Genomic DNA, 25,343 nt, shown 5'->3' on the forward strand with positions numbered 1-25,343 from the left:
TGGGCTAGACCTCAATCTACAGCCCAGAAGCAGACCAAAGGGGTAAAATTCATTAATTCTGAAATACATTAGATGTACTTGCTTGCTCTAAAAATAAAATACATAAAACCCTAGCTCCAGTGCAACACCTTGTCAGTGCAAAATGGCTTGGGGAGACAGTGTTATTGAAAAAAGAAGGGCAGCTGAGTGGCATGTATGAACTTACTGACCTTATTCAAACAACAGCAAAATGGTTCTAGGTATATGGGTATGGGGTGATGGGGGAGAATAGCAATGTACTGCTTGGCACAAGTGATGCCATATCAAAGTCAATCCTATGTGTAAGAATTTCACCTCCTGTGACACAGACATAAGTTTTTGTTCATTTTTGCTAAAAGGCAGCCAGCTTGTCCACTGGAAAAATTACATTGTCTTAGTAGTTTATAAAATTATCTACAACCCCAACTTCCATAGCTTTTAAATTATAGCAACAAAACAGAGATTATCTTAATTGTAAGTGGCCTGTAAATGAAACCTGTCTTTGGCATTATGATTGTTTTGCAAGCTGGTCATAGTCTCAAAAGCAGGTTTCATTTATAGTCCACTTACCCTTAAAATAATCTCAGTTTTGTTGCTATAATCCAATTCTCAAAGTACAGTACAGTACTACAGTGGTGCCTTGCAAGACGAAATTAATTCGTTCCGCAAGTCTTTTCGTCTTGCGAGTTTTTCGTCTTGCGAAGCACGGTTTCCCATAGGAATGCATTAAAAATCAATTAATGCGTTCCTATGGAAACCGCCTTCAGACCAGGTCCGGGGACAGTCTGTCCCCCGACCTCTTCTGAAGGCCGGCGGGGGGCGAAAGTCTTTGCTTCCCCCCCGCCTGCCTTCCCGGGACAGTGGAGACTTCTCCGCTTTTCCCGGGGCGATCTTAAAATGCTGGCAGGCGGCAGCGAACCCTTCGTTGCCGTCCGCCAGCATTTTAAAAGCCCCCGGGACAGCGGAGACTTCTCCGCTGTCCCGGGGCGATCTTAAAATGCTGGCGGGTGGTAGCGAAGGCTTCGCTGCCGTCCCCCAGCATTTTAAAAACCCCGGGACAGCGGAGGACTTCTCCACTGTCCGGGGCGATTTAAAAGCCCCCGGGAAGGCAGGCAGGGGGGACAAAGACCTTTGCCCCCCGCCAGTCTTCAGAAGAGGTCCTGGACCTCTTCTGAAGGCCGGCGGGGGGCAAAAGTCTTTGTCCCCCCTGCCTGCCTTCCTGGGAGAGTGGAGAAACGCAGCGCCGGCGGGGGCCGAAAGTCTTTGCTCCCCCCCGCCTGCCTTCAAAAGCCATCCGGGATAGCGGGAAGCGCTTCCCTGCTATCCCGGACTGCTTTTAAAATGCTGGCGGTGGGGAGCAAAGCCTTTCGGCCCCCGCCAGCCTTCCTGGACCTCTTCTGAAGGCGGGGGGGGGGAAGGCTTTGCTCCCCACCGCTAGCATTTAAAAGAGGTCCCCGGAGATTTCCCTATGGGCTTTCCTCTTGCAAAGCAAGCCCATAGGGAAATTCGTTTTGCGAAGCGCCTCCAAAACGGAAAACCCTTTCGTCTAGCGGGCTTTTCGTCTTGCGAGGCGTTCGTCTTGCGGGGCACCACTGTATTTGAATTGGAAGGCATGGTATATTCTCTAGACTGTTTTTGAAAACACCAGCACACAAAAGCAAGAAAATGCTCTACTAAGTCTTATATTATTTCTACTGGAACATACCGTAATTGTTTTTGAAATGCACTAAATTCTTTGCTTCATTATTCCTGCCTAGTAGACTGTTCTAAACATTTATTGTTTTTTTCAGCAAAAAAATGCATTTGCTCCAAGCATTCATCCATAATATTCAATTCTTATATTACTAACCCTATCCTTTCAAAGGAATGGCTTTGACTTAATGTTGTAGATTAAGAATGGATTCTTGACATATCCTTAAATATCGGTTCAGAGCACCACTATTGTTGAACAGAAATATCTACCGTATTTTTCGCCCTATAAGACGCACTTTTCCCCCTCCAAAAATGAAGGGGAAATGTGTGTGCGTCCTATGGGGCGAATGCAGGCTTTTGCTGAAGCCTGGAGAGCGAGAGGCGTCGGTGCGCACCGACGTCTCTCGCTCTCCAGGAAGCTATCCGCAAGCCTTGCACGCCCGGAGGGAGTTCCCCCGGGCGCGCAAGGCTTGCGGGCGGCAGCCTGCAGCGCGGAGCACGGGGCGCCCTACGGAGGACGCCCAGTGCTTCGCGCAGGTGTCCGCAAGCCTTGCGCACCCGGGGGATCTCCCCTGGGAGCCGAAGGCTTGCGGGCGGCAGCACGGAGCACGGGGCGCCCTTTGGAGGACGCCCCGTGCTCCGCGCTGGTGTTGGCCAGCCTTGCGCACCCGGGGATCTCCCCCCGAGAGCACAAGGCTTGCGGGCGGAAGCCGGCAGCACGGAGCACGGGGCGCCCTTTGGAGGCCGCCCCGTGCTCCGCGCTGGTGTTGGCCAGCCTTGCGCACCTGGGGGATCTCCCCCCGAGAGCGCAAGGCTTGCGGGCGGCAGCTGGCAGCGCGGAGCACCCTTCAGAGGACGCCCCGTGCTCCGCGCTGGTGTTGGCAAGTCTTGCGCACCCGGGGGATCTCCCCCCGGGAGCGCAAGGCTTGCGGGCGGCAGCCTGCAGCGCGGAGCACGGGGCGCCCTCCAGAGGACGCCCCGTGCTCCACGCAGGTGTCCGCAAGCCTTGCGTACCCGGGGGATCTCCGCCCGGGAGCGCAAGGCTTGCGGGCGGCAGCTGGCAGCGCGGAGCACGGGGCACCCTTCGGAGGACGCCCCGTGCTCCGCGCTGGTGTTGGCCAGCCTTGCGCACCCAGGGGATCTCCCCCCGAGAGCGCAAGGCTTGCGGGCGGCAGCTGGCAGCGCGGAGCACGGGGCGCCCTTCGGATGACGCCCCGTGCTCCGCGCTGGTGTTGGCAAGCCTTGCGCACCCGGGGGGCGCGTGGGGCGCCCTGAAACAGAGGGTTCCCCATGTTGCGGACTGTAGCCTGTCGCCCGACGCGCAGGGCGCCCTGAAGCAGAGCGCCCCTCGCGCCAGGCAGACATGGGCCAGCCCCACAAGCTCGGGGGACAGCGGGGAGGCGCAGCACCGCCATCCCACTGTTCCCCGACCTGGTTTTGGGGGAGAAAATAAAGGAAATTTTTTTCCCTTTATTTCCCCCCCAAAAAAGTAGGTGCGTCCTATGGGACGGAGCGTCCTATGGTACGAAAAATACGGTAAATTTTATTCTCCTGTGGCTTCGCCTGAAGATAGGCAATAGTTTCTCAAAAAGTCAAAGGTGATGTGGTATAATACAAGCATTATTTCTGGTGGCATGCACATTCATACCAAAATAGTCTGTAGTAAAACCATTTTCCAGGTTTTTAGATGCTTTAAAAAAGTTACAAACCTGCTGCAAGAAGCAACAGTTGGGGCAAAATAAAAGAGTATATATACTACATGAAAGGAGGTGCCCATGAAGTGCCCTTCAATCTTCAAGACACTCTATTGTCTGCTTCAGGAATTGGAGATCAGGTTATGTCGCATCACAGATAGTTGTTAGGCAATCTGATTGTTTATAAGTATTGTTATGGGAGGTACCCAAGACAGCTAACAGTAGTGATGTTTTGTACCGGTATGTTGCGATGTATATTACTTAATTTTAGGATGAGAAATAAAGGGAAAAAATATTCCAAGTCATCAGTCACTGCTGCACATGCACTCTCCTCTGATTTACAAGGACAACTGCCCCAATGAGTAAAACCAAAAGTTGACTTCGATCTACAAAGAGAGCATAGGAGCTCCAAAACCAACACTGCAAGTCTCCCCTTCTCCATTGCTATTAGAATGTCAAAAGAAAATAATCCAAAGTGTACCTTTGTATCAACACACATAAGGGGAAGATCCATGGGCAATTTTGACAAATGAGTCAATCACTTGATACCATTCATATAATGTCAAGTGCTTCAAAGTTCAAACTGCAGCTTGAACTCAAGTCAGGAATACAAAGAAATAATTTCTTTTTATTGTCAAAAAATAGGCAGCATTTCTGTTATATCTGCTTTTAGCACTATGGGACCACAGAGCTGAGTTGTGAGAAAAGTCTGCGCCTGCTGCCTTTTAAAGAGGAGACAGAGCCTTCTCTCCAATTTTAGAATTAATCACATAGCATTAAGATTAGAGATAATCAATTATTTACCCCTGATCATAATGCTTAGATTGGCGATAACAGATCTGATATCATGTCAGATGACAACTGTGGGCTGTAAGATATGGATTGTCCAAAATGACCTAGCAGGACACATTCAGAGGCTTGGCGGGCCCAATTAGGCTTGTTGGCTATATTCCCTACAATCGATCTACGTGAAACACTTCGAGAGCTTGATATTCATGAGGTGTTTCCTCTAATTATCATCAATGTGAAGAGTACTTGACATCTAGTACCAGATACAGGTAAGCCTATCTGAGATTTCATGTACAAAAAGTTCAGCCCAACACATAATGACATAAGTGAAAAGATCAGAGATAAAGCCGTAAGTCATTTTGGTTTGTTTCTAGTATACAGGTTAGGAAAATTGGAGGGCAGTGTGTGATCACAGCATGTATTACTTCGCATTGTAGGTTAACAGGCATTCCACATTAGAATGATACCTTTATTTCTGTGAGAAGAGCTTGGAAAGTCAACATTCTGAAATTAGCTTTTAAATTAGCTTTTCAAATCACCTAGATCATGTGACAATATATTTTGTACATCACTATTCAAAATTAGCTGACCCTATAGACAACTGGAACCTTTACTCCTTTTACTTGAATGGCTAAGTTCAAAATCTCTGAACTTTCTTGCTGCATTTCATCATAAACTTTTACAGCATATTTTTTAAAATAAGATGTGCCATGCCCATCTGGACCCCACCATGGTTAGGAGTAAAGATGCATTAATTTGTATAGGAGTATTCTTATATTTTTCTATTTTCTGCTCCATGGGGCTGATAACATCTGATCCTCCTTCATGTATCATTCTATTAGCAGACAGTCAAGATTTTACTCTATACATTCCCTTTTATTTACAATATTTTAACCAATATTTATAAAAAGATTCCAGTGTGATGTGACTAAAACTCATTTGCACAACCCAAGCAAAATTTAAAACCAGCAAATGTAAGACAAAAGGAAAATCTGAAAAACTAAAGCAGAAAAGGGCAAAATTCCCAAAATCTCTGAACTGAGCTAATATCCAGTAATATGTTTGAATTCAGATGCAGAGGAAGAGAGTGTGGGAACAGTCTGCTGGGAGGTAAGCTGCAGGTATAAGCAGGGTTCAGCACCTCCATCTATACAATCCTTTTACTCTAGCAATCAGGTTCTAACCTACCAGTTTGTTTATTTCAAATAATTTACAATATATCCTGTTCTTCCTCCCCAATGCTATCAGTACAGCATGCAATACAAACTGAAAAACAAAGTACCACCAAACTCACAGCACGCTACAATAGCTTAGAGACCTTAAAGACTTGTAAGAAGTTTAACTGACCTCCTAAACATAAGCTGTGAAAAAGCTATCCATCACTAGGGCTGGCCTGGATTACATAAACTGTCTGCTAGGATCAGAATTTAGATAGTAAAATGGCACGTTAGTGGCTCAAAATTGTACAAAGAACCAACTTGCCAACTGTTTAAGAAGGCACTTCTGCACTAGTTGCAACTTTCCACTGTGTGTAGTACAGAGGAAGTGAAAAAAACTTGCCAACTATAACTAATTGGTTATGATGATGATGACGATGATGATACTCAGTTCCTCAGAAACCAACTAGTCCTACAGTGTGACCCAAGAGAAGTGATGAAAATCCAAAGAGGACTGTACATGTTTGCATAACTTTGCTGACTCTGCCCCAACCTGGTTTGGGCATGGTTTGTGTCAGCATGCTGATGCAGAGGAGGTCTTGCCTCCATCCAGGCTGGTCAACCCTCTGTCTACACCTGAACCCCACTGGGAATGGCAGGTGAAATGTTTTACCCATATATAGTGGTGCCCCGCAAGACGAATGCCTCGCTAAATGAAAAACGCGCAAGATGAAAGGGTTTTCCGATTTTTAGCGGCTTCGCAAGACAAATTTCCCTCTGGGCTTGCTTCGCAAGATGAAAGCCCATAGGGAAATCTCCGGGGACAGCGGGGAAGCGCAGCGCGCCTTCTCCTCTGTTCCTGGACCTGTCCTGAAGGCTTGCGGTGGGAGGTCCGGGAACAGAGGAGAAGGCGTGCAGCGCTTCTCCTCTGTTCCCGGGGCTTGCGGTGGGAGGAGGGTTTTTCCTCCCCACCGCCAACATTCAAAACAGCATTCTGAATGTTGGCGGTGGGGAGGAAAGCCCTCCTCCCACCACAAGCCTTCAGGACAGGTCCGGGAACAGAGGGGAAGGCGCGCAGCTCTGCTTCAGTGCGCCCCTCGCGCCGGCAGGAGAAGGGCTTTTCTTCCCACCGCCAGCCTTCAGAAGGCTGTTCTGAAGGCTGGCGGTGGGGAGAAAAGTCCTTCTCCCCCCGCCAGCCTTCAGAAGACTGTCCCCGGACCTGGTCTGAAGGCGGTCTCCATAGGTACGCATTAATTGATTTTCAATGCATTTCTATGGGAAACCGTGCTTCGCAAGACAAAAAACTCGCAAGAAGAAAAAACTTGCGGAACGAATTAATTTCGTCTTGCGAGGCACCACTGTAAATATACTTGTCTTTCTGGCTGTTTTATCACTTAAAGTTGATCAACAGATCTAACCATAACTGTTGTCTTCTCAACTCTCTAGAAATACCCAGCTTGAACTTCATAGGAAAAATCCCAAGATTCTTTGCCAGAAGACTACAAAGTGTGTGTGGGGGGGGTGCTACCTCATTAAATGCTGAAGGATTACAGTCAAATACCCTATTAGAATTCATGCTATTTCCCTTAATACTAGAAGTGATTTAATTAGCCACTGGAATACACACAAATGACTAGTGTACATAAATAGAAAAGACATCAACAATGGCACTTAAAAATAAAAATCCTCTTAATACACAGATAAACCGCTTAATTATTTTCACACTAGGTAACTATATAAATTGTTTCATCCATTCCAGGCTTTGAACATATTTAAATAATTACTAATCAAAATTAATTAAAATTTTCCAACAGGGACAGTTCAGTTCATTAATATGAAGATAAATGCACTACACTCTGCTTGATAGGAACAAACAATTTAGTAACTGCTGTTTAATGTCATTGACTGCAAGTTAACACAATGAAAGAGTACTGCATAAGGAATATAAATACTAAAACAAATTTTAAAGGAGTTCTTAATTTTTGTCCCTTTGCATACTTATTAGAAGGACCACTTACCATATCATCAATGGCAGTCATTGAAGACTGGTGCAGACTCAGGGGAGCCAGCTGTCCTGACCCATGCGGCTGCCGGCACAGTTAACAATCTTGGCCAGTTGCAGGGTGCTCTGGGAAGTCCCACCAAAACTTAAATTCAAATCGGCCAATCATGGCCAGTCTAGGGGGAATGGGTTTGGAGGAAGACCTGGGCGAGCTTGTCTTCACTCAGGTCCACTTCCATACCTTACATTCCTGCTGTACCGTGAGTGGTACAATGCACTCGGCAACAGACCATGGGAAAAGTTTTGTCCGGAGGCCCAGACATGGACTAACAGACCATAAAACTTCCCAAATGGCAACCTAGCAGGTCTTCCCCATCTGATCTGCATCATGGGGTGATCTTTTAAACCAGGATTGACCATAACGGGCAATCAGCAAGCAATCAGGCTAGGCTGATTCAGGACACATATCAAGTGCCTATTGCCAAAAGCCTTCTTATATCTTGTAATCAATAAAGTTGTGGCCATTTTAATCCCAAACTGTTGCTCTGTCTTTATTGGTAATTGTACACTGTTGACCCCCAGTGAAGCCGGGCTCACTGCCTCTGCACTCACACTGCTCTTGCCTACATAGAAACAGCAAAAGGAAAACTAATGGAATGTGCATTGGCATAGATCGTTATAACTATTTATTGTGTACACAAGTTAAGTTGAAAAGTTTTATTACTTCAAAGAAACAGGAAGAAAGAAGTTAATATATTTGAATATGAATACTTCGCTTTCAGAGAGCAGCAAAACACAATCCCACCCACCCCCATGTTTTGAAGTTTTCCTTGCAAAATAGATTTTGAGTGACAAGAGCTGACGGGAGGAAAATATCTCCCACTCAATTCAATGGAGAAGAAAAACACACTTTAAAAATGCCCCCTGCACTGCTGGGCACATTGTAGAGTAAGAGATTGGGGGTGACCCTGACCTTACACCTAAACTCAATCACATCAACACCTGTCTATAAAATCCAGACAGGAAGCTTGAAATGACAGTGCACACAGCACAAGATTCAAGTTGGGTATACTTTCCAGATTCAAGTTGGGTATAGTTGAAGCTCTGGTGATGGAAGCTTTGGCAGTTCCCACAAAAGTCTTGCCTCAGAACCCAGAGAAACTTGAGCACACTGAAAACACTTCTCAAACTATAACGTTTCAAGCTACTCTGCTTCAGAACTCCAAACATAAGTACTCAACATAACTGGGGCATCTTCCTGTCACCATTAATTCATGCTAGACTTTCTTAGTTGTGCAAAGGAAGATCTTCAACTATGGGTCCTTATAAGGTTATGTTACTGTTAGGCCATTTTTGGTGCAAAAAATAAAATGTTGCTCAGGTTGCATCACAGGGATTGAAGAATACAAAACTGAACTAACTGCTAGGTTCTACTCTTTTCAGAGGGAGAACACCTAAGCTGCTCTGCCCCTGATGTTTTTGGTGCCTTTTTGTACCAAGGAGAGCAAAACAAGTCCTTTTAGCAATTCCCACATTCCATCTTAAGACTGTTACAAACCCTGCCATATAATTTAATCACCTGTGTGGTCAGGGGAGCAGTCTAGTAAAGAACTGCTTTCTATTTGTGTTCTTGTTTGAATTGTGCAGCAGTTCATTCAGCCCAAAATAAGAGAGTAAGACTCACTATGACAATAAGGCACTCTCTGCAGATGACACTTTGCATGTGCCCTGGAACTTTATAGTTCTGGAACTTCAATCAACAGATGAACGGACAATGAACGGATTCACTATAATTGCACAGACGAAGCAAACCTGAGTATACCACTGGCTGCCCTCAGTGAAAGATTACTTGTTCTCATGGGATTGAGAGGCCAAGAACTCCATAAGTATGCTAATGCATAATTTTACATGTGATCATTTGTCAGCTGCCAACACAAGCTCAAGCCACCATTTGCTTCCCATTAGCCCTGGTGAGAACAGAAGCCTCTTTCCAACTGGCACTAACCCAAATCACTAACAAGCAAATCACAAACAAGAGGGAAATGTTATCAGTCTGAAATTATGAATTCAATACAAGTTGCATGTTGTTCACTCACTCCAAATCATCTTTAAAATTAGTCTCTCTCTCTCTCTCTCTCTCTCTCACACACACACACACACACACAAACACACACACACATACACACACGTGTTTATAACCTTACATGTACTGATGTTTCGCAGTTGGAGGATCCTGCAGTCTAATTCAGAGAGTCGAATCGAACCTGAAACCGAACCTGGAAACCGGTTCAGAGAGCGTTGTTTCAGAGAAGCAGCTAAATCCAACTCTAACGTATCACAGATTCCTTGACTCATATTGAACTTCTCAAAACAAACCAGTAACTGGCTCAAAGTAAGTAGTTCATTATCAAGTACTCAAGTAGTGTAAAAAGGTGTTTCTGAAAGACTTCCTGCAACTTTGGGCCAAATTACATGCAATCCACACTTTTTTTTGTGCCGTGTGTCTAGGCAAAAAGTTTGGGCTTTCCAAGTCTGTCTGATTTTTTTATTATTATTTTTTGTCCCAGCACTTTCCCCAGGAAACCCCACATTTTACCACTGAATTGGAGCAAACAGCAATGGGCTTTCCCCTCAGATTGCTGTTTGTAACAATTCAGTAATAAAAGCGCTGGGACAAAAACAAGCAAACCATTCCGTCACCGACCTGGAAAGTGAAGACTTATGACTAGAAAGTGCAGAACAAAGGTAAGTTTGGATGACCCCTTAGTCGTGCATATCTGCCCTAAAACAAATCAATGGTCTTTTAAACTGAGGGTATTGTTTTTGTTTGTTATTTATAGAATCATCGAATCTTAGAGTTGGAAGGGATTCAAGGGTCATCTAGTCCAGCCCCCTGCAATGCAGGAATCTCAGCTAAAGCATTCATGACAGATGGCTATCCAATCCAAAAATTATGCTATATATTTTTGTATTTTTATATTGTAAACCACCCTATGACCTTCAGATGAAGGGTGATATAGAAATTTAATAAACTAAAAATTAAATGCAAAGAGTTTGGGAGCAAATAGCATGAGACCTGAACCAGACCAGGACCCTAATGTGCAAAGAATGTGGCTTTAACCCTTTTGCCCTCCCCACTGTGGGCTGATACAGATCAGGGTCCCTGCACCCACAGTTTGTATAACAAAAAACCACCCCTTTGGGGCAATGCAAATTTCAGGTGTGGTGACCTTGATCTAGATCAGGCTGCAGTATGTATTTGTGGGGGGGGGGGGGGAGTAAGAGCCCCTATTTTCTCTACCAGGATTGCAATCTGATTTAAGCCTCCACACTGGCTACTGGTCAAAACAAGAACAAAAAGACTCGCTTCAGTTATGGATGGAACTATGTGGCTAATATCACTTTGAAGTGTGGCCCTAAATAAGGAAGAAGCCAGGATTCTAGGACTGGAACATTTGTTAAGGAGAAACAAAAAGCTACAAGTCATCTAACTAAAACATAGGTCAAACTGGAACTCTTATATACGCCAGATAAAGTATTCAGTGTAACTGATTTTCAACCAAACACCTGGTAGTTCAGATGATAACCCAGAGCTACTTTTTGAACAACATTCCAAGAGGAGAAATTTCATCACAGCTTTTTATCAACAAGATCAATCTCTGCAGAAGTAAAACTATAAAGTATAGAGGAAGCACAATAAAATCAGATCCAAACAAAGATCAGACAACCAAGATGTTTACGCCTGGTATATCTAATATGCTTTTAAATATTTGCTATGCCATACTAGGCTGAGATTCCTACCCATCTCTCTTAAACTGTTTATATATAAACAGCTCTCAGCAATGTATTTTTTTAGTACAATAAGTGACCCTTGTTTTGATACAAATGAATACAGAAAGGCTCTCGCCATTGCCTTTTGGATTCCAGCCAACATGCCTAATATAGCTATTCAATTAGAAAGAGAATAAGGGTTGAAGGCTAGCCTAGATACTGTTGATAACATGACTGGCTACCAGCCAAAGTTTTTTTTTTTTAAAAAAAACAAAAACCCAGACGACATAACATTCACTGACGGTACACATCTTCTTTTCAAATGATGTGACCAAAACAAGGGATATCTCTTGTATGCTCATCTGTGAGCTTCCCAAGTTCATCTGATGAACCAGAGTTAGAGCATTGGACTTCAGTCTTATATCACAAGGCTTAGCTTCATGAAACAGTACCTTAGATCATTAAAAAAACTCTCCATTCTCTACTCTTTTGACCAGTAGATTATCTGAATTGCTATGAGAAGAATGATACTACCCAGAGTAGAAAGTCAAATGCTAAATAAGCAGACTTTTGCTTGTTCAATGGAACATCCCCCTTCCTCTCCTCCTCTGTGCCCTCCAAATCTGACTGAAGGGGCTCCCCAAACCTCTGAAACAGATCTGGGGGGTGTGGGGAGAAGAAGAAAAGATTTGTTTCACAGGCAGAGAAGTCCATTCACACACTGTTGAATACAACTTTCTGTGTCTGAGCAAGTGATAAAAACATCAGAACAGCCAATTAAGCATGGGGCGATCTGAGGAAATTCTTGAACCACCTGATAATATTCATTTTTCTTCTTTCCATTGCTTTTCTTTATTTCCTAACATAAATTATCTTTCCTCTACAATGGAAAGGCAGACTGGGTCCCAAATGGTAATTGGGACTGAAATGTTATCAAATTTCTCTTAACATGCCCCTTATGCAAGAAAGAAAAATAGCTGTAATGAAATGGGACTTACCTGACCAGTGCCCAGTAGTACTTCCTGATCTGTCTGTGCATGTCTCACTCACTGGCCTAAAAACAGTCTCCCAGCCTCCGGTAGCATATCGCCAGTTCTGAGACTCCAAAATTAGCGTCCTTTGAGTACCATATGCAATCATGAAGCAGTAGACTACATGATGAAGTTGGCAACCATAACCACAGCCTTTGTTGATATTACAAACTAGTTTCTTGGCTTTGCTACAATCCTTAGGATTCTACAAATGAGAAAGTAGACATGAAGACATTATAGACACAAAAGAAATAATTTTTTCAGAGCAAATGAGAACTACCATAAATTATATAGCAATTATCATAATTCATATGCAGATACAGGAATAGGCTTCTGCTCCGTCAAAATTTTATGCACATTCTTCACTAAGCTAATATAAAATAAAATGATTTTATGATTTTAAATTACTGTTTTATTTCTGAATTCATCAGAATTATAACTTTTGGTCTCAATGCTCACATGCCACCAGTACTGCTTTGAAAGTGGAATGTTCCCTATTGCAGATGGCTACTTTCCAAATTTCTTAGCTTGCTTCAGTGAACATGCATAACCACCCACCCATCCTACTGCAATTCTGCCTGTATTGTTAACACTAAACAAATGTTAATTGTTTGTATGTTAATTTTTGTATATCAAGGACAAAGAAACAGATGTATGAATGAAAAGACAAGTCCAGGAGAACAAAGAGCTTTGTGGCTTAAAGACTAACACATTTATTGTGGCATAAGCTTGAAATTTGTTGGTCCTTAAGGAGTCTCAAGAATCTGTTCAGCAGATACAGACCTGGATGCTACCCTCTCTGGAGACTATTACAATGGAAGGTCCAGGAGAGTAGTAAAACATACATGCACATACCAACATTCTCTCACACACATGCACAAATGCAGATGTGCACACACACACAGGCACATCATAGTTTTCAAAAAGGACGTTAAGGATCTGATGTATAATGGAGGGGTTTACTTGAGTTTGTGGTACAACATGAAGTGAGAATTGGTTTAATCAAAGCTGGAGTTGGATCAAGGAGACCCAAGCTCAAAATCCCAATCCAATAGTGCTGAGATCAAAGTTCTCTGAAAAGAACTTTTGACTTAAATTTGAGAAAGCAAAACTCCTGAACTGAGGTCATTTTGTGACCTCTCCCTTCCCCCATTATTTTAGTGTTGTTATTTATGGAAACAGAGATCTTCTCAGCAGCCACTGGTGCCAATATTTTACCCAGAATGATTGGAAACTGCATCATTTGATAGCATCGAGGAGCAGAGAGTTAAGGGGCCAGCAGCAAAAATGAGAGGGAAGCACCACTCTTGCCACGAGTTATGTGCTCCCTAAAATTTTGAAGGTCTCCCCCTTGCAACTGCCAAAATCCACCATTTGTGAATGGGTTAGAATTACCATGCAAATATAAGGCTCAATGCTTGACCTTGAGCAAGTTACCATCTTTCAGCCTATCCTGGTCTAAAACACTGCTATGAGAATAAAATTGAATAACAGTTTTCTGGGGAAGGCAATACAAATGGGGTATTAAATAAATCAAGTTAAAATCAAAAACAAATATAGGCAGCAATTAAGAAAAGGAAGTCTGGTTGATTTGGCTGTAGTCGTGGACTTTTTGTCCTTTCCAGTTCTTCCTGGGTGACACTTTAAAATCCAACTGTTCATTTAACATTTATCTGCCTTCCCTGCACCACCTATCCTCTTGTCTACAGTCTGTTCTCCTCTAAGACACAAGGTACAGTGGAACCTCATGTTACGTACCGTCCTCCTTGCAAACGCTTCAGGTAACAAGCTCTGCTAAACCGGAAGTAGGTCTCCTGGTAGCAAATTCTGCCTCGGGGTGCAAGCAGAAGTCGCATGCCGGAGGCGCACATGCAGCGGAAGACCCCATTAGCGAAAGTGCGCCTCATGTTAAAAACGGTTTCAGGATAAGAACGGACCTCCAGAACGGGGGGCCGCTAGGGGCGCATTGGAAGATGGCTGACAATACCATCTCTCCGTCTCACGTGAGGTAATTAAGAGGCTGATAAGGGAGTATGCAGCCTCCCTTGTTACCCCAAGGGAATGGGGAACACTGCCTCGCCTGCGGTTGCCACAAATCACCTCCGGATTCGAAAGAAGGGGGTGAGGGCACTAGGCGCACAGCCCTCGCGTGGGACGGCTCTCCCTGACGCTGTCTCTGATCACGTGCCTGGTTGCAGGAGCTCAAAATAAACAATTAGCGAGAAGCTAATTAGCGAGTTAAGACTGCTAATTGAAGTGACCTCAGTGAAGTCGAGCAACGGGCTGGATTCAACAATATATCAAAAAGAATATATATGAAAGATGTTGGTATGTCGGAACGGGACTGAAAGTGGGGGGGACTTTTCTTTTTTATCTTATGTGAGTACCTAACAATCCCCCCCAAGAAGAATCGTTGCAATTACTGATTACAAGCAGGATGATTAAGAACTGTGTGGAAATAAATTACTACTCAAAGACATGGCTTGTGGAATATTTGGAAAGGAATGAAAGGTCTTTGTGATGCAGTTATAAAAAGAGACTTGTTGGGGCAGGCCTGGCTACAGGATTCGAGGGGGAGGAGACCAAGGTTTGTTATTATATCGGACTGTGAGTTTGATCTGGCAGAACCCCCTAAGAGAGACTGACTGGCCTGTGAAGATTAATGGACAAACTTTAAGAATGTTTTGTACGGAAGTGCGGAAATAGTGTTTGTCTGTCTGAATATGGCTCTTGGAAGAACAGAAAATCCACACAGGATATAACAACGTTTGTTTTCAACCCGCTTGTGGAGACTACCAGAGGTCACAAAGAAAGGAATATATGACAACAACAACAAGAAGATGAGGAAAATAATAAAGAGAAGATTGATTAGAACTGTGAATACTATTTGGACAGAAATTGTGAACATTAAAGCAACAGCAAGAGAGATGTTTGAATCCCTTTCTGAGCTTGAAGCATGGGTACCCCCAACAAAAATTTAAAAATTTGGCTGTGTAATTTGGATTGAATGTGATTTGATTGGTTTGTTAATAAAAAATGTTTTTTTAAAAAAGAACGGACCTCCAGAACAAATTAAGCTCGTAACTGGAGGTACCACTGTACTGTGTCTATGCAATCCCACTTTCTATTGCACATTATACCCACCTCCATGGAAATTTGTACCAGGTCAGAGACATGTTTTTCACTTCCTACAAAAATGAACCGAGTTGGATTATTACCAACATGACTCATTTTAGGGAGCCATGCTTCACATGGCATGGTGCATACTTTGCATACAAGAAGGTTGCATCTCAGGTAGAGAAGAGATGGGATTCCTTTTGCTGTGTGCTTTGCATTATCTAATTGTTTGTGTTAGGTTTTAGTGAGGTTTTTTAACAATACTGTATTGTTTCTATTTATTTTGTTCCCTATTACTTTGGGTACTATTGGCAAAGTGCCAGTTTTAGAAAATTAAAAGTTTTAAATGCATAGCCACACAATCAAACACAATTTTCATGACTCAAAGAAACATGTTAATAACCTTCCCCAGACATTTCATGATTCTTTGCACATACCAGATCAGTGTACAAGCACATACCAGTGAAATATATACACCAATGTAGTACAGTATTTTTAAAATACTTTCTTTATTGAAAAATAAATCCCATAGCATAAAATCTCCTGGACCTACCTATCTGAAATTTAGCAGGGTTAATCTACTCTTTTGGGGACTATCTTTTCTTCTAATTTGATGCACTCATGTGTAAAAACCTAATGGCTGTGTCTGGTTTGATTTCCCAACGCAAGTGAATGGGACTACAGTGGTACCTCGGGTTAAGTACTTAATTCGTTCTGGAGGTCCGTTCTTAACCTGAAACTGTTCTTAACCTGAAGCACCACTTTAGCTAATGGGGTCTCCCACTGCTGCCACACCATGATTTCTGTTCTGATCCTGAAGCAAAGTTCTTAACCCGAGGTACTATTTCTGGGCTAGCAGAGTCTGTAACCTGAAGCGTATGTAACCTGTAACCTGAAGTGTATGTAACCTGAAGCCTATGTAACTCAAGGTACCACTGTACAATATCTGGATTACTAGATCGCTCCAAAGCAAATCAGGGCCAGATCTAGATCTGGACCACCAGATGTTGAGCTATGTCCAAAAGTCATATCCCAGGAAATAGTGTTCACTACTGACCTTGATGTTACCCTGTAGGTGGTCTTGTAGGTCAGTGAAGTATGAGGTTGGTGTTGGTCATCAACACTACGGGCTCTGACAGTAATTAGCATGTATTCAATAGCTATATTTTAGCTGCTGCTGCTTGTCTATGGTTTGCATCCAAACTGAGTTCCACTTTGACAATAGGACTTCCACTTCCTGTCCTCCTCCCTGCAGCCTCCCACATGTTTTAGAAGGTGGGGGACCCTCCACAGCAATTCTGGGGAAGCACGTGGTGCTGTAGGGGGAGAGGAGAGGAAGAAGTCCCATTATCCAAGCAGATCTCCATTTGTGTGATGCTGGATTCAACTTTATTATTATTTCTTTTTTAAAAAATTTATTTCTTACTGATTTTCAATGTTGCTAGCTGACCTGAGTGGTGAATAAATGGGATATGATTATTCTATAATAAAATAAATACCAACTGCAGCACTTCAAAGATAACTTCTTTTTCAGGTTAACTTATTTTAGATATCTATTTTATATCTTTTAGATACCAGATATCTAACACTACTCATCGAAATGCTAAGTTTATACAGAATGCTTTCTCCCCCTTTAAACAATTTAAGAGAAATGCATGTTTTTGAATGATCATGTATTACAACAGCAACAGGAAAGCTCTGGCCTACAGACCTAATTAAGCCTGGCAAAGATGCCAACTTTGTTCACAAGGCTGTTTCCCACAAAGCATGTCTACCTGTCCCACACCTGACATCAGATGTGATATGACGTGGGGCGGGGGGCACAGGTGAAGACACAGCTGCCAGTGCACAATCAAGAGCATTAAAAAACACTCCAAACTGTGCATTTGCAAGGCAGGCTTGCTGTCAGTGCTGATGAGCTGATGAGCAGTGAGAGAAAGACTGTTGGGATCAGCTTCGCTACCAAGTTCCCCATTGTTACTTCAATCCTTGGCTTTTCTTTCGCTGCATAATTTGCTATGCTACAAAGGAAAACTGGGTTGCCTTTTGTCATAGTAACATCAGGTGACTGACAGCTGGGCAGGCTCTGGCCAGCTGCTGAAGTGGCACAGCAGGATTGAGGGAACCCACGATCCAGCTCAGACTGTATCTAGTTTTCAACATGTTTTAAGGTATTCACATGTATTCTAATTTTTTAAAAAAAATTCAACTAAAGCTTTTAGATTATATGAATGTTGTTCAAGTAAGCAGACTTGAACATTTTTCTAATATTTTCTAATCAAAATTTTCTGCTCAAGTGCTACTGAAAGAACTTTTCAGATCTTTATACAACATGAACATTAGCATGTATAGGTTCAATTTTATTTACTGAATATAAATGAAACAAATACACCCTGATAACCATTTGTTTAAGGCACTGGAAACTACAAATTCAAAATTCTGCAGAGAACGTACATTATGATACTTCAGTTTTGCAGGAACTCAGCTTAATGAAGAGAAAAAGAAGACTATTAAATTGTATCTGACACTGCTCGTGCCATACAAACAATATAAGTGAACCAGTGGTGGCATCTGCTAATGGAAGGGAAGAGGAGGGAATTCCATGCCATCTTCTACATTGTTCAGGAAGGTTCCCGACTCTCTGGAGCGGATTGTCAGGGGCACTGGAGACAGTAGGAGGAAATGGCAAAAATAACCTTTCTTCTTCCATTACCTGATGCCTCACTTTTATTGTTTGATTGCTTTGGCCCAAGCCCTTCCATGAGCACAAGAATACCAAATGGATTCCACCCATAATGAATTGATATTGAAGTAAAATTGAGCAAATGGAATGGTCACAATCCTAGCAAAATATGAAATCAAGTTGTAATTAACCTTTATGCCGGCTCAGGCTGGCAATATATTTAACCAAAAAAACAAGTCAAGAAAACAAGCCTCTGAAGAGAGCAAGTCAGACCCAACCAGCAGTGGCAATAGAAAGAATCGCTCTGGTGAATGGGATTATTACTGACTAAATTTGTATACTGTCCTTCATTCATAGATCTCAGGGTGGTTCACAGGAATGACCCCACCCCCTGGAGAGGAGGCAGTAGACTTTCTAGGATACCACCACCAGGAGATGTCACCCCTATCAGAGGAATGTCCTTCAGCCCAATTCAGAAACAAGAATTCACAGTAAGAATTCCATTTTTTTCCAAGCAATCATCCCTAGAGAGCACTGCTCTATATGCATATTAAAATTGGAATGGTAGCATTTTTCAATGGCTTTTAACTTATCTAAATACTTTTAAGGAAAATGTATTACATGAGTTGTCTAGTGTCTTTTGAAATCTAATGCACTTCAAATTTTTACATGGTCACAAATCCATAGTACTGACTGCTTTGTTTAGAATCATGAGGCAGAATTTTTGAGATAAGATTTAAATTACCACAAACGTGGCAAAACCAAGTTCAAATTGCTTGCATATTATACAGCTTAACTGCTGATTTGTAACCATTTCTATCAAGATGCAAACTGAAATGATACTACAACTTCCAACAAACTTCCTTAAGAAATATGCAAAATATTCCCAAGAATATAATAAAGTTCAATTTTTTTCAATTGTTTACTTTAAATTTTAAAATGAAGTGCCAATTCTACAACATGTTAATATAAAGCAGATATGTCTATTAAAGCATACATTTGCTAATGATTTGCGGACAATTATTTGGCAAATTCTTAGCATTACTCATTTTTTATGACTTAAGCATTAACAACAGACAGTTTCTCATGTCGACATGTCCTGTGTAAAGACCTCCACACCCCAGCCTACCTCACTGGACCCCCAGCTTCTCAGTCCTCTGGACCGTGGCTGCTCTCACTTTAGTCCTAAAGCATGTTTCCTAAAAATGCAATTACAATAGTTCTACTCAGAAGATCCATTGAGTTCACTGGGGCTTATTATGAGGTCAGCAGGTATAAGTTTGCCACTTTAGCTATATCATTCCAGAATTATTTAAATATGCACATGTATAAAGGTAAAGGTAAAGGGATCCCTTGACCATTAGGTCCAGTCGTGGCCGACTCTGGGGTTGCGGCACTCATCTCCCTTTATTGGCCGAGGAAGCCGGCGTGCAGCTTCCAAATCATGTGGCCAGCATGACAAAGCCACTTCTGGCAAACCAGAGCAGCGCACAGAAACGCCATTTACCTTCCCGCCGGAGCGGTACCTATTTATCTACTTGCACTCTGACGTGCTTTCGAACTGCTAGGGGGACAGGAGCAGGGACCGAGCAACGGGAGCTCACCCCGTCATGGGGATTTGAACTGCCGATCTTCTGATCGGCAAGTCCTAGGCTCTGTGGTTTAACCCACAGCGTCACCTGCGTCCCATGCACATGTATAGAGCAGCCTCATTTGGAAAATCATGCTCCCTCAGGAGATCATCTTGCCCATTGTTTTAGTCTTGAACATAAAAGCCTTCCTTAAAATGTTCTTCAACATGAAAAAAAACCTAAGGTCCTCCAGATGTTACTGGAGTACAACTCCCATCATACCTGGCCATTGGCTATGATGGCTGGTGCTGATGGCGAGTTGGGAGTCCAACAACCTCTAGAAGGCTATGGGTTCTGCACCTCTACATTAATTTGCTTCTCAATATGTGTACCAAGGCACACATACATACACACAAACATATTCTTAAAATAATTCTACATACTTTTTCTGATTAGAACTAATCTCGATGTCAGAAAAAGTACTACATGAAGTGTCTCTAAGGTCATGTTTGAAAGGGCACTTCCTTCTCTCTTGCAGTAGTACCATGATTTTCAAAGATGTCACCAGAAAAGTATTTGCCATGGGAAACCAAGCATAACATCCTGGATACTATGGTCACTATGTCCTTTTAACCATAAAGGTAGTGACTGATGGGCCATGGACTTATGGAATTTGCATATGTGATTCAATCCAAAAGAAAATACCTTACAAATTTCCCTCAAAGTCTGAGAAAAAATGTTATCTAGACAAAATACTGAACAGCCAAAGAGATTTTCTTCTTTTTAATTTAGTAAAAAATGATAAAACCAGAAAGTATATTGATGAAAGGTATAGCAATTTCTCATAGCTAAGTGACTGGAAATGCACTTCAACAGAAATTGAACACAAACAGCAAATAAATTTGATCTATAAAACTTACCAAATGCTCTCTTACTTAATGTCCAAACACATATTAAATAAACTAATTTCATTATTTTAATGACTAAAGTTGCTTTAACCCTGATAAATACATATATTTTTCTGGTGCCTTATGTACTCTCACACTGCTCTATATTAGCGTGAATTAAATGTTCCTTCAGGAAATCCTATTTTAATTTATTTCTATTCAAGGACACTTTCTCCATAATTCTTACCTGAAGGTAAGTTATTCTCCTCTGTACCAGCTCTGTCAAATCTTTGGCTTCTTTTTCTCGCCAATCACCTGCTCCATCTGTTTGACTGAGGTAGTACAAATCTGTCATTATTGACCTGTTTTTTAAAAAAAGCAAACAAACAACCTTAGTGGCTAACTTAACTAATCAGAAGAATCACTGGCAAAATGAAAAGTAAATGAGGATTATAAGATCTTAAAATAGGAATTTTAAAAAATCAATTTCCCTCCACTTCCAGAGCCAAATATCTGTATGTGCACATGTATTCACCTTCAATAAATTTAGCAATCTCAAATTGATTTAAGCAAAATATTTGAACAGTTTAGGGATGAGAAAACCAAGCTCACACACATGCACAGACAGAATTGGAATTGATTTCCCCTAAGCACCAAAAACAATATTCATAATAAAACAAATCTTTTGGTGCAGGTAGAGCAACATAGTAATCTCTCTTGAAAGCCAAAATGAGTTGCTACCATCAAACATTAAGAAAATATGCATATAGGTTTAATACACAATCTCCCTGCTGTTTAAAGTATTATGAAAAGTTTTCAGTTTACAGTTAGCAGGCAGAGGTGGACTAAAAACCAGTACTCTGGTCCATTGAGAATATCACGGAAAGGTGTCAGCAAAAGAGAAGAAAGTATAGGTTCATGGTGGAAATTATAGGCGGTTAGGTACCGTATTTTTCATCCCATAGGATGCTCTGTCCCATAGGACGCACCTAGTTTTTTGGGGGGTGGAAATAAAGGGGGGGAAATTTCCTTTATTTCCCCCCCCCAAAAGCAGGTCGGGGAAACCGAACCAGGTCAAGGAACAGCGGGATGGCGGCGCTGCGCCTCCCTGCTGTCCCCCGAGCTTGTGGGGCTGGTCGATGTCTGCCCGGCACAAGGGGCGCACTGCTTCAGGGCGCCCCGCCCACCAGGCTTCTATCCTCAGGCGGCAGGCTTCTATCCTCAGCGTGGGGAGCCCTGCGGGGAACTCCTGCAGTGCTCCCCACGCTGCGGATGTCTGTCCGGCACGCGGGGCGCTCTGCTTCAAGGTGCCCCGCCGGCCGGGCGGCAGGTTGCTATCCGCAGCGTGGGGAGCCCTGCGGGACGCCTCTCGCTCTCCAAGCTTCAGTGAAAGCCTGCATTCGCCCCATAGGACGCACCCAGATTTCCCCTTCATTTTTGGAGGGGAAAAAGTGCGTCCTATAGGGCGAAAAATACGGTAATCAGCAGACTAACTCAATATTGTTGAAAAAGACACAAAGCATCAGTACATACTAATAAATTTAGTTCTGAGCAGTAACCAACTCAAACCGCTCAATCCATTTTGGGGGGAGGTGACAGACAAAAAACTATGATTGTGTATAATTATACCCAGAGTTCATAGCTTAGTTAACAACTACTTGATCGTCACACAAGAAATTGTACCCTAACTAGTATCCATACATTTGTTTCAAGAACCAATTGCTAGGGAGTTTAGGAAGTGTAGTTCAGCAACACCTGAAAGGCCACAGGTTCCTCACACCTGTGCTAGACCTTAGCCAACTAGTAATAGACCCCAAAGCCCACAAAATTATATCTAAAGCCTCACCCTTTTTCCCCTAAGCAGTTTCAGGGGGCGCCTTCTTTGCCTTTACTTAGGGATTATTCATGGCTCTCCCATTCATACAGAATGCAAAGAAGGGGTAAATGTGTTGATACAGACCTGGCTATATTTATTACCTATTTGTTCCAGACAAATTCATGTTTGTTACAGATAAGTAACAAGAAAATATCTCCAGTGATTGTATACTTTTCCTGCCCTTGCATAAATAAATAAATAAATAACTGGCAGCTGGTCAAATCAACATCCACTCCCTCAAAAAAAATCTCAGTAAAATTCTCTATCACCATGATAGGCTGGGCTGTGCAGTGCTGAGAATAACTTTGAGCACAATATATCTATGTGCTGCTTGCCATGTACCAACATGAATGGCATTGGAGTGCATGTCGGAGAATGCCTGATGTGAACTTCACCTGAGCTAAGCCCAGGACAAACACTCTCAATGGGTTAAGGACAGATTCAACTAGGCTTGCACGAAAACTCAACAGGGCAGCTGCCTGGGATTCAAGAGATAGCTGTGAATTGTCAACAGACTAATATTGCCAAATCCCAGAATGCAAATAATACATCCTGAAGGAGAATGGCAGAGGAAGGAAAAACAGAATCAAAGCTTAAAGTGACACACAGAGGTCCTATGGTGATGGCAGCAACAATGTTCTCTAAAATTTCCTGGCTAACAATATCCAGAATTACTCAATAGGACTCCCACAAATCTTTGCCATATCCTGCAACTGCATTCCCAACATCTCATAGTATATGGTATCAAATCCAAAATACGAACAGGGCACAATGTTCCCTATCACTATTTCAGTGGAGGATCAATAATTGCCCAATAAATACAGTTATAAGGTAAAATCAGCATGTCAAAGCCTCAATAAACCATAAGACCCTGAGTGCAACTGAATAGGAATTCATGGTGAGTATCAGCTTTCATGGAGTTACATAATCTACTCAAGCAGCCGCATAATCTTCATTATAGGGTATTTTTAAAATCACATTAGGTAAACAAATTAGATGCAATTGGTCTGTTCAATTATTAGAGAATCTCAAGTTATTTTAGGACTAAATAGTACCTGCCCCCCCCCAAATTTGTCTGCTATAATCTTAATGCATGATCCATCTCTGGTTCAGCAAGCCTTTTGCATGCAAAGAGAATGGCACTGGGCTTAGGGCTCTGGTTGCTTTAGTAAATGCAACCTCAGGAGACAGAACTATAGTTCAATGGTAGCGCACATACTTTGTATTCAAAAGGTCTCATATGCAATGCCTGGCACCACCAATTAAAAGAATCAGATAACAAGTGACGGGTAGGAGTGATGGAAATGTACTCTGCCAGAAATACTAGGCAACAACCAGAAGTTAAGATTAAACTTGGATAGATGGACATGGTCTGACATGGTATGAGACAGTTTCCAATGATCTCAGTGTGCCAGGCCATTATTTAGATATGCCCAGGGGGGGTGTTAAATATGTGTTAGTGTGTAAGTGGAAGTGAGTGGGGATAAATTGCACCTTAGTCTACAAAATTTAGAACAGGTTTGACATCTAAACATTTGCACTGCAAATAAGCGTTTAGCTGTACTTGCTTTCACTATATACTGAATGAAACAAATCTTTAGTAAAAGCAGGGATTATTGTGTTTAATATATATAACATATAACATTAAGGTCATCAACATCGGTAGCAAGTATTTTCACCAACTCAGAAATCCAATCTGCATCTGGAGCCAATCACATACATCTGCAAAACCTCATAGAAGTATCAGCTTTACAGAAATGACCAGGGTTGTAAATAATGATCCACATGCTATTAACTTTAATGCCAGATCTAGATCAGGCAAATTTAATATGTTCTTGTTGTCAAGGTAAGTGTACAGTTACTGAACATTCAGGTAAACAAATTAATCCAGTTAGAACGCAAGACTGGCAAAAAATATATCATTTTCAGTATTACAACCGACTTAGATTTGGTTTTATAGCTTATGAGATTTTTGCACCTTGGCAGTTATTCTCATGATGAAATATACACCCAGACAGACCACCTCTTTAACAGTAAACATATTCAAAGAAATCAATTTAGTATAAGGCAACAAATTATATAGCTTTATTTTGTATAACTTTTAACAGGCCAAAGAGGAAATTCCTTAGTGTAGTCTCATGAGGCTACCAAAATTTTTGTTATGTGAAATTAGGTTCTCAAGTTTAATTGCAAATATCATTTTCTATTATTCTCTCTATGTTCCAGAACCAGTCATATATATAAAGATTGCTAAATGAAAATATAGGTGCCCAAGCCACCAATATTAGAGGAAATATACAAAGTTGAGGAACATGTGGTTCCAAAAAAAGGAGTATGACCTTCAGAGTCATGGCTGATTAAGACATCTAATATGCAAGATTCTAAGCAAAGCCCATATATTCAAAAAATAAAAGCATCCCTATAGTAACCCCTTCATAACAACAACAACAACAACAACAACAACAACAACAACAACAACAACAACAACAACAAACTGGTCTGGTGGACAATGCCTCAGTTGAGGAGCTCACAATGAAAACGTATCTCTCCACTGTCTATGGAGGCACACTGCTTGGAGGGATGACAATAGTCCTCAACAGACATTTACTGAATTTTGCAGTACAGAATGGTATGCTAAAACACAATCCTAAACACCCACTATAGTAAGCCTGCAACTTATGTGGCGGTTACGTCCCATGGATCATACCTAAAGACAAAATCACATATTCGCAAGACTTGCACTGGCAAGGGCAGAAGGTGGGAGAGTATCTATTTTCTCCTCCATTTTGCTTTTAAAATTTTTTACCTCCCATTGCAAAACTACAGGGCTGTGAGGTTTCCCTTGCTTGTCAGGGGAATGCTGAGGGAACAAGAGGACTTTAGATCCCAAGGATCCAGTGTCCCCCCATAACAGCCTTCCAACATGCCACTTTCGTTCTCCTACCTGGAACATCAACAGTGAAGGAGCAATGGCAGCAGAGCTTTTCATCACCGCACAGGGGCCTCAGGGGGGCATCCCTCCCATAGGCTGAGAGAGAAAGTCACAAATATCCAA

At 42.2% G+C, this 25,343-nt stretch overlaps 1 protein-coding gene across 1 annotated transcript in view; it reads right to left on the minus strand.

Moving 5' to 3' along the window:
* Positions 1-25,343, minus strand: part of FUT8 (fucosyltransferase 8) — an 80,495-nt gene that overhangs the window by 17,910 nt on the left and 37,242 nt on the right. The window contains exons 5-6 of the mRNA XM_083750810.1: positions 20,660-20,774; positions 12,122-12,359 (exon numbers count right to left, since the gene is read on the minus strand). Coding sequence (XP_083606936.1) covers positions 12,122-12,359; positions 20,660-20,774 — 353 coding nt within the window. The remainder of the gene's footprint in view (positions 1-12,121; positions 12,360-20,659; positions 20,775-25,343) is intronic.

Source organism: Podarcis gaigeae, assembly GCF_964106915.1.
Source record: "Podarcis gaigeae genome assembly, chromosome: 1".
Lineage (NCBI taxonomy): Eukaryota > Metazoa > Chordata > Lepidosauria > Squamata > Lacertidae > Podarcis > Podarcis gaigeae.